This window comes from Branchiostoma lanceolatum, chromosome 1 (assembly GCF_035083965.1).
Source record: "Branchiostoma lanceolatum isolate klBraLanc5 chromosome 1, klBraLanc5.hap2, whole genome shotgun sequence".
Taxonomy (NCBI): domain Eukaryota; kingdom Metazoa; phylum Chordata; class Leptocardii; order Amphioxiformes; family Branchiostomatidae; genus Branchiostoma; species Branchiostoma lanceolatum.
In genome coordinates, this window is record NC_089722.1 from 22,355,019 (window position 1) to 22,373,715 (window position 18,697).

General features: G+C 40.7%; 1 protein-coding gene across 8 annotated transcripts in view; it reads left to right on the plus strand.

Annotated features, from left to right (window-relative positions):
- The first annotated feature begins 2,641 nt into the window (after positions 1-2,641).
- The window catches only part of LOC136441901 (autism susceptibility gene 2 protein homolog), a 227,259-nt gene continuing 211,203 nt past the window's right edge, over positions 2,642-18,697 (plus strand). For 4 of the 8 annotated variants that reach the window (XM_066438456.1, XM_066438480.1, XM_066438472.1 and 1 more), the window contains exon 1: positions 2,642-3,123. In XM_066438456.1, coding sequence (XP_066294553.1) covers positions 2,755-3,123 — 369 coding nt within the window. In that variant the 5' untranslated portion in view covers positions 2,642-2,754. The remainder of the gene's footprint in view (positions 3,124-18,697) is intronic. The other 4 variants (XM_066438487.1, XM_066438501.1, XM_066438494.1 and 1 more) reach the window with 1 other exon arrangement.

Genomic DNA, 18,697 nt, shown 5'->3' on the forward strand with positions numbered 1-18,697 from the left:
ATGACGCAGATGACAAGCATCATAGTGATACAAATTCGATTTTTATGATCTTAAGTTTGTAGTGAAATCTTGACATTAGGAGAAATACATTTTGAGCCCCCCCCCCCGCTTTTTGTCTGTTTAACAGGTTTGTTTCAGCCCTCTGCTGCTAGTGGAACTTGTTAATCTATCAAAACATGGGAAGAAAGGACACCATTCCTTTCGATAAATCTGATAAATGTGGTGGGATCCTTATCGTGCTCGAGGTGTGGCTCTCCGAGCTCCTCAAGACTCTAATAGAATCGGACCCAGGACCTCCAGCTTTACGTCCCATCTGAGAGGACGGCCCTAACCGAAGCTAGGTAATCATTCTCATCTGAGTCAAGTGAGGAAATAGCTGAAAAGTACCTTTCTTAAGGCCACAGCATTGGGATCTGTTAGGTATTCTCACCCAGTACCCTTTATATTCTTAGTCAACAACCCTAACCACAAGACCCCTTTACTCCTTTTTAACTCATGATCAGATCATGACTCGGGAACTATTTGAAGGATTAAGCTTGACAGCCAGAAAAGGCGGCTCAGGAATGCTAGGGTTTATCTGGCAGGTGCAGGTGCATGTAAGAGAGGTGGTCCTTCTCTCTACTCTCCAAGCAGATGTTGGATGGAGAGTTCGTAACCTTATTCAAACATTTGGGACATGGGACGATAACTCAAGAATGCCTAGATGTATTGTCTTCATATTTTGTAGGTGGGTAGGTCTGTGGGAGACTTTGTAATGATTGGATGTTGGGCCCCCTAGCGACTTTCTATGGTACTGCAGGAGAACTTTCACTTTTCAAATTTCATCTTCTGAACATGCTATAGTCGTGATTTTTAAGTGGTGGATAGCTCTTTGTTAGGAAAATATGTCCTGTAGATTTGGACCCCCTAGCGGCTTTTTTTGGAACTGCAGGAGCTGATTTTGACTCAAACTTTGAAAGAGAATAACGCAAGAAAGGGATCACGGATCATCATAATTTTGGGTGTGTAGATAGCTTAAGTGATGATTTACATAATATGCCAATTATGCAAATCAATATCTGATTTCCATAATTAATGATGACAGTTAATAAATCAATTGAATTCTATTATTGGACTCTCAAACACATGACATATGTAACTGAGAAAGAGATGAATATCGATAGATATCAATTATGCAAATTGGTCCTTAATTTGCATAACTAATGACAAAATACTATAAATCCATAGTGGTAAATGATGGGGATTTCATTTTTGCACCATTTGGAAGTTAAGTAAATGTGGCCACTATTAGACACAAATCTTGCATAGAGGGCCTCATTTACATAATTTATGAGGAAATGGTACGATATCTTTTTTTTGTGAAAACAAGATTTTCGTACATTGGACAACTTGTGTTATTTTGGTAGAGAAGGTGATCGACTGATATGATTTATGCGAGGTCCTTATTTGCATGTGGGCTAAAAACGTTAACAGAGACCACCGTCGCCATGGCAACATCTTTTTATGTTGCCAATCTTGTTTCTAATTCCATTTATTCACCGTGCATCTTTGTCATCTTTTTATTTGAGCACAACCTCCAGTACAATCCATCTACATGGAAGCCTTAATTAGTCATTTTGTCCTTCGGTTCCATAATGTACCTCCAATTCTACAGACTGATATCAAAATACCACCTTAGAAAAATAACATCACAAAGGAAAGTAACTGGATAGAAAAAAGTCAGTTTATAGTGCATATGCGTGCGGAATATGCTACCTTGATAAAGAGTACATTCCAAGCAGAGGTTGGCTGGCTGTTTTTTGACGTGCTTTAGGCGCTTTTGTCGGGCTTTCTAATTTGTCCCGTTTTCTTTATGTCACCAGCCTACAGACGGGAAACGGGACGTAGTAGAAAGCCCGACAAAAACGCATAGAAACAACTTCAAAAACCAGCCAGCCCAACCTCTGCTTGGATTAAGATAAAGAGTGCCCGAAAATGACGCGGAAAACTAGACAGTCACGTCTGCTGGGTGATTCATGGAGTGTGCGCCGCTTGTATTAACAGCTCCGCCCTATGACATTTTCTGGTTCTTCTGAATCGTCGACATCAAAGTCGGAACATGGCAAACAGATGATGTTCGACTGGACAAGAAAAATGCCAATCCATCGGTCGTGACAGCATGACTAATCTCCAAGTAGATGTAGAGACGGGAGGGTCGTCAAGGATCTTCACGGTGTTGACGTTTTCTTCTCCACTTTTCCTTGCTTTTAGTTTTACTTTAGAGGGTAGAGAGGTGTCCACATCGGATGAATACATTACTACAGCATGTCAACTCTACTTCCGACCTCCCCACCTCTGCTTGAATATGAAATCGTGTTAGTAATAGTAGTAACTGTTACAGTACCACAACAAGAACAGGGTGCTGTCCCTTGGGACATCCAGGTATTGAAATTGACAGCCTTGCGGTCAATTGCATTAAACACTTAACACTTTTACCTTTTGAAAAGATTCTCGGTAGCATCATGTCATTGAGTTTCATTTCACGTTTCCTGATTCTCAAATTAGGACTCGGGTTGAGTGAGAAGTTTGGTTGGATCTACTTTCCTCGATAAGCGGCAATACTCCCGGAAGCGGTGAGGCGGCGGAAGTTGGCTACAGCAGCTGGTGTTGTAGCTTTACGCATCAGGTAGGAGTCATCTTCTGTGTCGGGCTAAGTCCCGGTGTTTCCCCGAGGATTTCTTGCAGATCGCGCGGGATTCTTGGCCGGGTAGTGCCATGGATAGCGAGGCGAGACAACGTTCTCAGCGACAACGGCGTCGGGAGCGCGCCCGAGAGCTGCAGCAGCAGCGGGAGAGGGAGAGAGAGGCGCAGCTCCAGGCCGCTCGCGAGCGGGAGCGGAACGCTCAACAGCCCGAGGGTGAGGGAGGGGAGGACCGGGAAAACTCGCGACCAGCCCCTCGACCGGCCTCCAGACCCGCCTCACGACAAAGTGCAGAGGAGGACACCTCTCCTCCTGCACATCGAGAGCGACCCCGTCCCCGCCCAAGAAAGCAGAGACGGGAATCCCACTCTGCTTCGTCCCAAGAAGAGGACATCATAGACGGGTTTGCTATCTCCAGTTTCAGCTCGATGGACGCGCTAGAGGTAGGCCCGGCCGTCATAAACTGTGACGGTGTTCAACTTTCATTGTTTCATTCACGAATACGCTATCACACACGGAACAGAAGGTCCTGAACCTACACTTTGTGTCTTTGTGTATATGCCCGGCGATCGCCCAGTCTCCTAGCGGGACCCTCTGCAAAAATCCGGACAAGGTGGGAGGGCGGGTTGGTCCACTCGGCGGGACAATTGTTCGTGTTTGTGTGTGTTGTACTCAGTAAATTGGCTGTCACAGGCCTAATGTAAACAATCGAGGGTCCCCCCGGGCGGCTAGGGGGTGACCAGACCCCGATCCCCTGGGCTAGGGCATGCATGGTTCACGGGAAAGGTGGGGAAGGGAATGGGACCAAGCTCTATCCCAGGAAATCTCTCTGCTCGGCTTGCAGAGAAAATCAATTACTGTAATTACACACACAGGCCTTTCCCTCGTCCAGACGGCGGCGGCAGGTCGGGTTTCTCCCCACCCAGGGGGTGGCCTCCACCCCCGGGAACCTGTCTGTACTGACTATGGAACCCACTAACTCCTGTCACCCCTCAAGATTCGCTCGGAGAGGCGAAGGATCGAGGGGAAAGCACCCAGCAACATGGCTGCCCCAGCCAGACATTTCCATATCCCACTGGGATTTGTCGTAAGGGAAAGGCAATCCTAGATATGAATTCCCTGAATTAAGAGACAAGTGGGTTCAAGTGGAGAGAACAGCACAACAGAGAGACATTTGGCCATAACCTCAGCTTCAAAGGTCCATCTGTAACTTAGCACTCTCCTGAAAGGAAGGGTTGGTTGTAGAAGTTAATATGCAAATTGTCCCTGGGGGCTTAGGCTGAATCCAGTCCAGCTGAGGTTTTGGCAGTGGCTACTTAGCAGTGATGCCTGGCAATGTCTGATCCAAGGTCTCGAAGTCTTTACCAACAAGTGGACAACAAGTTTGTCTCCTCTTAAAGTCTGGAACAAGGATAGTTCTTCTGCTGTGTTTGTGTTAATGATGTGGGCTTTGTGCAGAGTGTTTTGATAAACTTGTGACTAGTTCAGGTTTCTTTGTTTACCTTCATCCCTTTGAAGTATCAGAGATTTTCCTCTTAGGGGGCTTTCTGCTCATTTTGTAGGAGAAGTGGTGGTGCCTAAGTCTCGCATTATAACCTGCTTTGTTTCTTGTAATTACAACAGAAAGGAATTGTTTATCTTTTAAAACAATCCAATTGTACAGGTGGACTCACCATGGACTTGACCCTCCATCAAAAGACAAATAAAAAACTGCTGTTTCTCACTTCTCTGCATTTGACCTGGAAGTTCACTCTCTAGTTGTATGAGTGCTTTTCTTTGCATGATCAATAGCTGTGGTCAGCTTGGCTTAATCTCCAAGCAGACGTGATGTTTTGACGCCTTTTGTGTGTCTTTCAGGTGAACATCTCCCGTATGTATGGTCTAGGTGGTAGACCTGTGGGGCATTGTTGTTTAATCACATTAGTTTGCGTCAGCCTGACATCTAATTGTGTCCAATCATGATTTACTGTCAGTCAGCATGGCTGCAGATGTTGTGATATATTGTTTCGTCTACACAGTTTTTTTAAAATTACTGTTCAAAACAAAGATAATATTCACCTTGAAGTTCAAGGAACATTTGTTACCTCCAGGTTTCGGAACTCAAGTGTACAAAAAATATTGGTTGTGTATTGTGGTTTATTCATCTCATTAGAACAAATTCCAAGAAATATACTGCTTCATTATTTTACTAGTTAGTTCATTCATTAATTTATTCATTCATGCATTCACTCATTTGTTCATCCTTTCTCCATTCATTCATTAATTCATTCCTTCCTCCATTCATTCATTTGCTCACTTGTTTGTTCATTTCTTCACTCACACCATCTCTAATTCTTGAAGAAGTGCCTCACTATAATACACAGGTTATTTCGTTGATGAAAGATAGACATCCAGGTAGTAAGATATGCCAAAAATAATAACTCGAGCAACTGGATAAAATGTTGAAACAGTCAGACGTTTCAGACAGCATCCACTGTCTTTCGTCAGTGACTAAAGATAGGACTGAGAACACCAGGTTTTATACCAGACACTAGGTTTTATACACAGGTTATTTGATAGAAATTCTACCTTCCTGCAATTTTTACAACTACTGTGATTAAGCTGCAAAACATATGCCATTAGCCACCACTTGTCTTGTGTTGGAGGATGTCCAGGTATTATCATGAGTATGTCATTGTCAAGACCATTACAACCTATAGTCTGTTCCATCACTGTGATTTCCACAAACAATATATCTTATTACGCCTCTTGTCGGTACTTATTAACATTGCAAGGGCATTGTATGCATACAAGTGGTTCAGCTCCAGTGAGTTTTACTTGATCCTGTGGTAAACTTTGTATGCTTTTATATGTAAGTTATGGTGCTGACTCAGAGCATTTGAACCAGATCAGGTCAAGTCTGTTCTCCAAAGTGTTGAAAGGAACTTTCTTCACTGGTATGTATGGAAAATTAAGTTCTGTGTCCAACATGAAGAATTCAGACACAGTCAGCTAGCCTGTGCGGATCTTTGTAGGGAAAACTGCATCAACTTGTCTTTCAGTTTCACTCAATGGCTTTGTCCATCTCAGAGGCACCTCTATACATTTTGTGTGGCAACACAAACACATGTAGAAGGCTGAAGCCCTACCAGGGCTCGAAATTCTTTTTTGGAAATAGGTGCACCCAACCCAAACAAAAAATTAGGTGCACAGAAAAAAATTTGGATGTACCACATGAAATAAAGTTGAATGTCAGCAAAACATAAGCTTGACGCTACTGCCTGTAATTCAATCCAGATTTCAAATTTCAACCAAGCAATACATCAAATAAAGTACAACTAAAGGTTATATTGCTTTTTCTGATACTTACATTTCAATAATATTCTGTATGCTAGGGTAAAAGAGAACCGTTACCCTATTGAGTACAAAGATATCTAGGTGCACCAGTGCACCCACAGTCAAAAATTAGGTGCACAACTCCAATTTTGGGTGCACACAGGTGCACATGCACCCACTATTTCAAGCCATGTCTTCTCTACCATTGGCAGAGGAATTTAGCTGCCTCAGACACTCTTCACTCCGCCATGGTTTGTTGTTTATTGTGCCTCGAGGAATCCACAGACATTCTTGAGGTATTTAACCAGGGAGGCACCACTTGGCTGACTGTATACTTCAACTTCAACTGACCTTGAAGACTCTGGAATGATGTAGACAGTTGTATATTATTAAGTAGAAGCTGAAACGCTGCTAAAGATTGTTACAGTATCGGTGTTAAACTTGCTAGATTCACCTTCTTCTGGTAGGTTTCTTGACTCGTTTTCCCCGAGACACTTTTCGCCAAGACACTAGAAGCAGAGAACAAATATCTGGTAATCCCTAAAGAAAGTGACTGTAGCGTGCCTTGTCAAATAGTTTATTTATTTATGTAAATTCATTCATACTAGTGGAAGTCACAGTAAGATATTTCTATACAGTGTGATATGGATGTATTATAGAATCATCTGCACACAGTCAAACATATTGTTTTGTCTGAGAAAGAACAGTCAAAGGAAATCTGATTTGTTTGAACACAAGTCTTCAGTCATAAAACACTGTAGGTAACAAAGCCTTACCAAATTGAGATTTTGGCTTAGATCCATGTGAATGGTGCTAAGGCAGGTAGATAATATTTCCAGCACAAATCAACGAAGCATGTTTGGTAGAGAAGCTTCTCAATCATTTGTAAATGGCAAGAGATTTGTCTGCTTTAGACAGGAGCTCACAGCACTGAGGTGGGTTTGAATATCGCAGTAGGTGGTGTAGGTGTTTTATGTGAAGTATCGTTGTCTGGTATCTAAGATAAAGACAGTCCATATCTACTGTATGTACTTTAGTATATATCTTTTCCTTTCTCTACCTGACTTTGGTGTAACTGTTACATCATGTGCATCAAGATAATGCATTCCCTCTTGATATTAATTTAGTATCGTAATGAAATGCAAAGAATGATGGAAGTTTAAAAATGATACTCCATCCTCCTTATGTATTAGTGTAAGTTCAGTACTACGTAGCATATGTAGACTGTTGATAGTTAAAAAACTATGTATATATACCTTCAAGAAAATACACCTCATGATGTGCTTGTCCCTGAGCCTATATTGGTAGCTGCATGACAGACATTTCTGCCCTGGGATTATATTGAAAGATTAATCTTGATTTGAATGCCTGAATGTTTCAATATCAATGTCTATATCAAGCCATTAAGCCCCTGTCAAGTATTAATAGATGTGCTGGTACTGATGGTCTCTTTTGTAGCCTTGGTAACAGTATTATTGAATCAATTGGACTAGGTGTTTCGGAACTGCCAATAGACAAAGGCCAGCACACCTCCAAGCTGAAAGTCTCAGAACCATGCTTGTCTCAATCAGGGCTGTCCCCAGCTTATAAAATTTTTTCCCCGTCCCACTCATTGTTTGGGAGCTAATGTTATTCATTTTCGTTGTTAAACATGTCCCTTCAAAATACATTTTCATCAATTTCATGTCATGAAGTTCAAATTTCTTGGATGGATGGGGTGAAATTTTTGTCCGTCCCAACAAGTAAATTTCGGAGGGACGGGTCCAGGAGAGAGCCCTGGTTTCTATTCTCCTGTGTCTGGCATTTAAATGAAATTTTGATTAAAAAATTCCCTTCATTTCTTTCTGAAACAGAGTCAATTCAAAACTAGAACTAACGTTACATCACATATTCATCATGTAAATCACTGACATTTCGTTGGATCATGTAGATTTAGGTACAGATGAAATGTGATATTCACCACTTTGACATCTCCTTCTATCCATATTTTTCTTGACAGTTGCAATCAGTCACTGATGCCGGGAGTGTTAGCAATGAAATATAGCTGTACATTGTAGGTGATGAAAGGCTGTTATTGCTATATCACAGTATTGTTTAATGCTGTAAAGACATACAAAAACATAAAGTAGATAATCTAAACTTTCAATAGCGCAGATATACATGTAGTGCTAGACTGACAGCTGTTTTTACGAGGTGCCGCTGCTTTCAACTCCAGTGGGCGCGACGATTACATGTCAGAACAGTTTCCACCTGAAACTTAACGACAGGAAAAATAGATACTAGTGACACAGGCTGTTTGAGTTCGCACTGTTTACAATACTGTAATAAGATAGGCTAAATTAGCATGTAGTTCTTTACATTTGACCATAAGGAATAATGTATATTTTTATGTCTAAAGACATAAAGATATACATTATTTCTTATGTTCAAATGTAAAGAACTACATGCTAATTAGAAAAAATGTGTGAACATGAATGAATAACTTAACTAGAGCTATCTACATCTCAAAAATCACAACCATACTCGTCCATAGCATGTCCAGAACGTGAAATATCAAAACTGGGAGTTCAGCTGCAGTACCTCAAAAAGCCGCTAGGGGCCCCATTATTGAACCTGACATTCACGTTCCTGACCCCTATCCACATACAAAATATAAGTGTCCATCCACAACTTCTCTAGTTATCTAGTTATGCTGTCCACAAAACACATACACAGACACGTAAATAGCACCCAAAACATAGCCTTCTTGGCAAAGGCAGTGGTAGAAATACTTTTTTTCAGTGTTCTGCAATATTGCAGAATGTCAAAATTTTGTTCTGCAATTTGAAAATATTTTCTACAAATACACAAGACACCTTCTCAACTTGATAATGCCTATATATACTTATATTTACATTATATCTAGCTTTGCAACATTGCTGTAATTCTTTATTCTCACTCTATCTTTAATTTTTACTAGCAAAATTTGAAACAGGAATAACATAAGGGGGAAAAGAACATTATATCTCTGATGCTTAATGTTAGATCGCACAACCCGTGGTAACAAAAATCACGGCCCACGGAAAAAATTACAAGATTTGAAAAAATCGAAAAAATAAATGAAAAATTCAAAATAAAAGAAACCTCACGCAAACCTTGGCCTCTGCGTAATCCTATTTTTATAAATTTGAAAAATTGCTATCGGTTTTAAACATCGGACTCCGAGTTCGGGCAATCGGGGAGACTCGATCAAGACGGCCCGGGGAATATTGTTATTGTTTTTCACGTGGGCGCCCCCCTCCCCACTGTCTCGGCACAGGAGGAAATGTCCCGCCTTCTCCACGCAAGGCGGTGCTCTAGATCTATCTTAGTAGTTCTCAACTTCGTAGCTGCCATCTGGGCTTAAAGGACCACGGACTTATGTAGCAGCCACCGTTTCGTTCCTTCTGTCATCGCGCCCATGCCCCGAGTTCGGACCTGAAGAAATCGCATGCTTGCTGCAACACTGTTTAACGTTATACAAGAAAGATCAAGAAAGATCCGGGAATTGTTTTCCCGACTTTTAGCGATCCCGAGATCGTGGTCGCGGAGATTAGCGAACTTAGGTCGGAAATGCACGAATTTGACATTTTCTCCCATGATTCGTCCCCGAAGTTATCACGGAAAGTGTCGGAAATCCCCGGAAAAACTGGAACCTCAGAGGCAGTCGGTACGCACCGAAACGCCGTCAGGTTCACTCGGCGCTGGTTTCAGTTTATCTACAGCGCCCCTAGCAGCTAACTAAATTTGTATTATAACCTCCTTGGCTATAATTTAGAAACATTGAGTCCCACTTTTTTATTCTGCAAAATTGCAGGTTGTTTAATTTTTCTTCTGCAATCTTGAAAATCTTTCTGCAATTTGCAGATTGCAGACGGGTATTTCGAACGCTGCAAAGGTAATACATTTCAATTATATAATTACTTGGCTATGTTCTCACAGGGAAGGACAATGATACATTTATTAGACCAGTTGTCTTTTGGATTATTCAAAGAAGAAGCTTGTCTAAATCAGTGTAAATGGTAGTATTTATTGTAGACATGCCCTGATTGCAGTCTTTACATCATCGTATTATTTCAGCTCAGAAGGTATAAACTCACTATCAGTCCACAGTCCTCTGTATCTTACAAAATGTACTTGTCGCTGCAGCATCTTAAACCTCCCAGGCTTACCGTCTCAGGGAATAGACTTGAAGACGTTATTGATGGCAGATAAAGACTAGCGTGGCATTACTCCCACCGGGTAATTGCTAATTTAAATGTTCAATATCCCATTATGATGCTCCAGTTTCCGTCATTATCAATACACATCAGGCGTGCCAAGTCCAAGCTGGGCAGGAAGGTTGGTCGAAAGTTTTGATTGACAAACTAACACAGCTGGACACATTCTAAGATTCTTTGGCCAGAGGCAAATCTCCTTGATACGAGGCGGGATTTCTGCACAAGATATTCCTCAGGCCCGGAATGCATCTGATCTGTAGTTAGTTGTTAGACACAGCAAGGAAGTGTGACATTAGTTAGCCCAGCAGAGCAGACCCATTGTCATCTGTGAAATGGATTAGGTTGAACACAGCACCTTGACATTGATGTCGGGCTGGTGTTATGATTATTTGTACGGCTGCACCGTGTCATGAGTCAAACGTGGTCGAGACAACAGCACTGAGTACACTTGCAGTCGGTGTTGCTTTGTCTTAAAAAAAAGAGGAATCTGTTAATGTGGGTGAATCTTAAAATCGATAAGGTCAAGTGCAGCAATCTGTGCACAGTAATTTATGCTAGGAATGAAGTGTCCCTGGTTTTACAGTCCCATCACTGCAGTTTAATCAGACCAAGTCCAGCAGACGAATTGAAGTCATGGGAGGACTGTAAGATCGGTCACTTCTACTTCTAGCTTGCAAATAACATGGAATGCCCTTGGCCTTCAAGTGTGCTGACTGTGGCATAGATAGCAAACTACATGTACCTTGTTGTCATTGTTTTAGGTGTTTACTTGAATCAGTGATGATAAAGCGGCACTGCCATGAGTAGGAGGAAAACTCAAGTACAAGCACATTATGGTGAAGAGTAGACAGACTACGCTGGAGGTTGCCAAAGTGTAATAAAGCTAGGCTAGTCACCTTTCTTGTTTAGTACTCCGTAAAGTCAAGGACGTGTAGCCTAATGTCTGCAAGTACACACTTAGCCGCACACATTCTCCCACTCTAACTGTTGCACAGTATATTGACATTTTGGGGCTCTAACCAAAGGTCAGGGCGGGCCAGTTGGAATAGCAGGTACAAACTTCCTGCTGGCAATTTCTGCGGGAGGGAAGGTCTCAGGAGAAATAAGCCAAACGGCTGGAAGGCTTTGTGACATTTTATTGCAGTGGTTTGGTGATTCTATGGCTGATTGCCAGGTTCTGTGAATGTGCTTGATGGCACCCGTACTAATCCCACTTGATATTTGCTACGCTGGAATTTAGACTTGTTAGTTATTCCTACGCATGTATTTATGTATGATACAGTACAGTATAGTTATTTAAGAGTCAATTGATAAGCAGCATTGACATTTTTTCATGTTCGCTATTGCTCAAGTTTGGTCTATTGCATGTCAGGGCCCTGCCATATTTCAGGTTATTTTTATTACATCTTTTGACCTAAGTTGTTAAAAGAACATCTTTCAAGCAGTTCTAAATTCACCAGAAATGGAAGGGAAGATGGACCATGCATATCTTGTCTAGACACAAGAGCATCTCCATGTATCATGTGCTGAGGTATGTGCATTTCGTACCCGCGGCATGGCCTGAGCTTACCGTAAAACTGATGGCAACTGGATAGTGATTTACAGTCAGTGGATTCGAAACAGTCTTTTTCCATTCGATCTGAATCTGTCAGTCAGAACTTAAAGTGCTCACATTTGTCAGAGCAGTACTGATGTTATTTTGGGCCATTGATTCATGAAGCAGGTAAAAAAATGGGCTAAGTGGAGTTAAGTTAGCTTAAAACTATAAGTATCAATACCGGGGTAAGATGGACTTTAATTTACTGATCTGAAAAATAATGATATTACTGGTATTCTAGAAAGGGATTTTCTGTATAGCGTCCATTTTCTGACCATGGAAAGCTTTAGTGTATGTTCCCTATACTATACTATACTACTATCCTTATGTTCTTGTTTTCTATCAAACATGATGTTCCTATAACTATAGTATAAGATCATGACCAAGTACTGTGTACTGTAAATGCATTTATGTTCGCGTGGTTTTTATCTTGCGGTAGGGGGAAAATGGAGTGTTTCTGGTGGTTTTACGTTCGTGTTTGATACAATAGTAGTGCTACAGTCATAGGTGGGCAGAAAGTTTTGCGGTGGTTTTAAGTTTGTGCTGAAAGTTCACCGCGAAAACTGTGAACATAAAATCACGTGAACATTTCTGCATTTACATTACCTTAATGCTTTATAATTACCATACATATGTAACTTCTAGCAGTCGGTTAAGAATATTGAAACAAAATTGTGTGCAATTAGGCAACTAAACTTTGGCAATGATACACTTCAATGGTACCGTGCAGGACTATTAAAGGTAAGCCTGTTTACAAGATGCAAGCAAACAAACCAAATCATTTGTGTAAGTCAAGTGTGTTATCTGAAAAATCTACCGGAAAAGTAAATTCATGTAGTACTCAGGTAATTAACAAATGTGCCTAATATGTTTTCTTGAGTAGCCCTCAAAAGTAGAATTTTGATCATGAGGTTGATTGTAAATAAAAGCCTTTATCATAACTGATACATTTCTTGTTAATTTGTACATAATGAAATGCAGCATATAAGAAGTAATACTGTATGCCATTCCAGTCTTACCTGTGTGTGTTGCTTTGTTGATAGTAAGACAGTGAGGTCCCTTGACACTTCTTTATTGGAGAAATTTGAAACACAAAAGAAAAGGGACATGGGCCCATACATACATTATGTCATGATTATCCAGGAAGTAGTTTAACAATTACAAAGGCAGGTGTTCCCTTCAGAGCCCATTATGTAGCGATTACTGGGCATGTGATGCATTATGTCTAAGCATGTTTGTTGGAGCGAACAGTTTTTCCACTTCATTTCAAGTGTCCCTGCAAGTTATAATGCTTTAGTTGGACATGTAATGGTGTAGGTCTATGGACTGAGTCTTGGCAGCTCGTAATTAATCAGTCTTTCGTGTACAATTGATTTGCTAATTAAGCCTGTTTTAATCGCTCGGTGAATCCAAGGCAGTTGATAAGGTGGCACGTTTTGTCTCAATGTCCTGAATCTAAGTATGACATACGGCTGCTTTATTTCCCTCTAACGGTCCTAATGTGAGCTCAAGACATTTCCTAGTCATCATCATCAATGGTCAATAGTCTATAAACATGCCAAACAGCTCATTCAAACAGTTCGTTTTGCTCATCTAACCCATAAAATTACACACTTTTGCTTTGCAAGTGATTGTCAATTGACTATATGTGATGCGGCGTGAAGTGTCAGTTTTTGATTTATAAGGATATTTTGAAAGTGACACAGTGATTAAAGCCAGTACAAACCTTACTATGGGAAGCATGTATGATTACTGTAAATGCAGACATGTTCATGGTGGTTTTATGTTCGTGGGGAACTCTTAACCTTGAACTTGAAACAACTGCTAAAAGCCGTTCGATTGTGTGACTGTAGCGCTACCATTGTCTCAACTGTGAACTCAAAACCACCGCGAACACTCCGTTTTCTCCTTACTCCGAAATTAAGTCCTGGTGAACATTTCTGCATTTGCAGTATCCAGTTTGGAGATTGGCCCTTCAGATTTGAATGGTATTGGTATTTCTAGAGGTTGAGGTTTAAGGTCACTTTTTAGTGAGGCTACTTTGATAAGGCTTAATTCATACTTGGATTTTAATAAGCATCATGTAAACCAAGATTACATAAAAGAGCTTCATCATTAATTACAAAGATAAGCACTCTTATGATTGCATTACTTATACAGATATTTTGACTAGCTTGGGGCGTTGAAATTTGTCATTGCAAGCGCTACAAAAAATCAATACAGTAAGGACAATTTACAATCTTTGAACAATGTACACAATACAAAGGTAACAACTGTTGAGCAGCAAAGCTATCAGTGGCCATTAATCTATAACTATATGTGGGAAGATTAACATGATGATAAAATAAGTGATAACTGAAGTTTCTATGGCAAAAGCTCCATAAAAGAAACTCGCTTGAAGGCTAGTTTGTTAAATTTGTTTTGTCAGTTTTGTCCAGGCTAAAAGTACAACAGGATGGGCAGTTTTACAGTTAGTCAGTTACCGTAACGAAATATGTACCAACATGTGTATCTGTAGCAATAAGCCAGCATAACTGTCTCTGGCACAACACACCAGCTTTGTAGATATCAAGCACCTCATCACATCTTTAATGAATGAAGACCTTCATTGCACATTTCTGCCACGCTTGGCTAAGTACATGTACAGGTTACAACAAAACAAAATTACAAGTACGGTTAACGGATACAAAAAGAATATGACTATCTTTATAGCCCTACGTATCCAGGGCTCAGAATACTGGATGCATAAGCAGCAGCATATGCACTTTTGTGCACCCAGAATCTGTGCACCAGAATCTGTGCACCTACTTTTTGACTGGGCACCAGTGCTACTAGATATTTGTTACTCATGTAAAAGTATTGTATGCTGGTATGCAGCATGTTGTTGACATCTTAATTAGGGTCATAAAAAAAAAGAAACGTTTGTTGCATTACTTTTGTGAAATGTTGTACTGTTAGCTATTAATTTTCAAATTCAATCTCTGAAGAGTAGCAGGAAGGTTTGTTATTATGTTTCAATTAGCTAGATAATGTTCTTCTTTGTTTTCTGTTGTGCGCCCCCAATTTTTTTGTGTACCTAAATTTTGAGGTTAGATGCACCATCGCACCTTTTCCAAAAATGAATTTCGAGTCGATCCCTGATATATAACCTCGAGCTTTGGATCTGTCTGATGCAGAGTATCTTGGTACATTACCAAGGCGATGATATGAAAATGCTATCAGTATTACCATACACTGTCGTGGATGCTTGTCATGATATACAACATTTTATATATATCAGCTGCATGACTGTTTTACTTCCATTAGTCTCCTGTATTACAGACTACAGGAGTCATAGTCATAACACTTAGAAACACGAATACATATGCTGCCACTTTGTTGGCCAATGACCATGAAATTGCACATAACCTTGAAGCTACTTGAACATGTACTTGTATGTAACAGGCTATAAAATTGCTATCAATTACCTCACAGTCTTGTGGTTAAGAGCTAGACCCCTCTCCACAAGTCCGCTCCGCATTAACGCTCTTGAAAATAGCAAAGATCCACAGATGGGTGTTTTAGAGACCTGTGGACATGAAGATGCATGTGTTGATGGGTAAAGTTGAAGCATCAGCATTCAGGATGGCTACTCCACTGACAGTTGCTTGACACTCTTCCCCCACTGTTTCTAATTGCAGTGATGCCCAGGAGGCCGTTGGCTTGCATATGTACAAATTGGTACACAGGAGACCTTGAAGAGCACACAAGCTTCTTTGTTGATGCTCGGGCTTTTGCTGTTTCTCCACAAAATCTTTTGGCATGAACCTTCATAACTGTAATGAGGCACTTAGAGCTGTGGGGACGTATGTTGACGTCTTTGAGACATTTGGTGTTAAGATGACATCATTTTGATACTCATATGATGTACTCAGCCTGAAGTCAAGAATATGGCAAGGATTACACATGGCATATCTTTTAGCTTTGAGGTGGATTCTACTGAGTGACCCTTGCCACCCCAGGGGAGAACGGCTTAATGTAACGTTACATGGTGTCATTTTTGAGGTCTACATGTACATGTAATATAACATGACCTTGTGTAGAGTGAAGACTAGGGATGTATACTGCTATAGGTACATGTACAGTACCATGGAATCATTTAGGTACAGGTTCAAAATACTGGAACATCAATGTACCTGTCAGTAAATAGACTTACAGGCTTTGTGATTTATTTTTGTCACTAAAAATGTGTTATTCCCACTACAAAGATGGAAATTTAGCACAAGAAAAAGATGAAAATATTGTATGTTCTTTGAAGTCAGTACCATTTTTTGTTTGAAATCCTCTCGAAAGGGTTCTCTGCATTGAGTGTTGACTGTTTTATCAGGTTTCTGTGATCACTAAAGACTACATGATACTTTGTCAAATTGTTCAGGTACGTGTGTACCTCTGTACCGGTACCTGTACCTGATGTTACGTTTAGGTAGACATCCCCAGTGAGGATGGCTTTGAAGATGAGTCCCCTCAAAGACACACATGGTTAACAAATGGGAAGGACCTCTCACTGAAGATTGCAGATTGCTCTCATGCGAGCCATCCATGTTGGATAGGGTCCTTTAGGTATGGACAGATCTGCAACAGGCTGCTGGCTGCAAGGAAAGTGTAGCACTTTGACAGAACATATCGTATAATGTCGTGTTTACTTATATAAGGACGATACATAGTCTCCAAATGTTGTCGGAAAAGATATTGTAGGTAGTGGACAAAATTCTGATGCAACGGTGACCAAACTTCCAACAGAAACCGTGACGAATTCTATCGTAACTTGCTTGCTTACGTCGGGTCCAGGTCTCTCCGCCACTGTGGAAAAGACTGGAGAGTCACTCTCAGGTCTTTTCCACGGTGAGACTGATTGCCAGTAGCCTGGATGCAAGACCCCCAGACTCTAACATCTATATTGTGTACTATAGATGATTTTAGAGTTTGGGGGTCTGGCATCCAGGCTAGATTGCCAGGAGTCCCCCATTTGCACAATACATTCTGAGACAACTTATTGCTAGCAGAAATTATGGAATAGATGTGCAGTTTATCAATATGGACTTTCTAAGGTGCTGTTGTTGGGACAGATCTACATTAAAATGAGATTTTTTTTTTAGTGTGGACAACTTACAGAAAAGTTCCAAGATTATTCAAATAGTCAGCATTTTGAGGTACAAGTCTTTCTCTCCCTGTAGACATTTTTGTCTGCTTCCCTTGTCAAGCCCCGAAGGTAGATGTTTTACTTGAAGGCCAGGGAAATTTTGAAATACTGATCTTCTCAAATACTGTTAATGCAGTTCGCTGTGGTTTTATGTTCGTGATTTCCGCAGTGAACTCTTAACCGCGAACCACTACGAAAAAGGTTTCCATTATGGGACTGTAGCGCTACTATTGTTTCAAATGCAAACTTAAAACAATCGCAAACACTTCATTTTCTCTCTACCACTAAATTGGATCCCTGCAAACTTAAATGCATTTACAGTACTACCAGTACTTCAGGCTTGTTGAGGGGCAAATTTCAAATGGCTTCTTGTTGTGGTGGTTTTGATTGCATTGTTGATGACCTGATGGAAATGTCAGGAACTTTCACTTCTTGTTAGTTAAGGGGACAGAATGGTTGACTTTTATCCAGGGAGGAAGGACAGTTGATATTATACAGGGATCTCCCCAGAAATATAGAGCAGGATGGGGGGAGGGTGCCAGGTACAGGATACATGTTGCAAGGGGGGAGGTCTGGAGGGGGGCGCACAACTCTCAAAAGGAAAGTGGCTGTTGCATTTTGCCTTTTTCAGACATAAATGGAAGTCATTTCCGGCAACTTCAGCTTTATATCTGAAATTTCCAGTTTTGAGCAAAATTACAGGCTTTGCTGGGGAAATATTGGAAGAAATACCCTAACTTTGAAAATCAACAGGATGGAGCTGGGATTAGAACAGGATGGAGGAGCGCCTCTTTAGATCCATTCTTTTGGGAGATCCCTACATGAAGTTGGCCTTGACCGTCATATTGCCCAGTGGTAAGTAAGGGTGGTTATGGTTTATGGGTTTACTTTACATCAAGCCAACTGGAATAGAGATTGTCACTTGTGGTAAACAGTGTCTAGACAGCCACTTGAGGGTACTGTGTGTAAAGGTGGCACTTTGTAGTTTTATAGCACTAGGAGTACAGGTACGAATCCACTTCTAAAGCCAAGTGAGCTATAATTGTACAAGTTAAATGGTGGTTCTGTGTAATGTTAAATACACATGGATGATTCTCAGCGATTCGTGACAGAGATTATTTTGCTACATGGTATCTATGTACAGCTGTTACTCAAGTCCATTTCTTTGAGTGTGTTGTCGATTGTTGAGCGTTACCCTTCCTCATGCATGATATTTAGAAGTACACACACAAGTATCACTAATCAAAAATGCATCTCCCTGGAGAGCCTGCCTGTTTTAACACAGGATATCGGGTTACACCACTCATGTTTCCACATTTACATAACAGGTGATACAGGTGTTTTCATTCAGGGTTTGGCAGGTAGTTATGGTGTTAACAGGACCTGCTGACATTTCCATAGGACTGGAATTCCGGAAGCGTTGAAATAACAGGATCTCTTCAGAATCAACATGTTGCTGATGTGTATTCTTCCTCTGACTACCATATAACTATAACTTATTAAGTGGATGCATCAGTTTGAAATAGACTTTTCAAGAAATTTGTGGATATTTTGCATCCAGATTTGTATCTAAATTTGAAATAACATTAACAGGATCTCTTTGGAATCAGCATATTGCTGATGTGTTTTCTTCCTCTGACTAACGTATAAGTGGATGCATCAGTTTGAAATAGACTTTTCAAGAAATG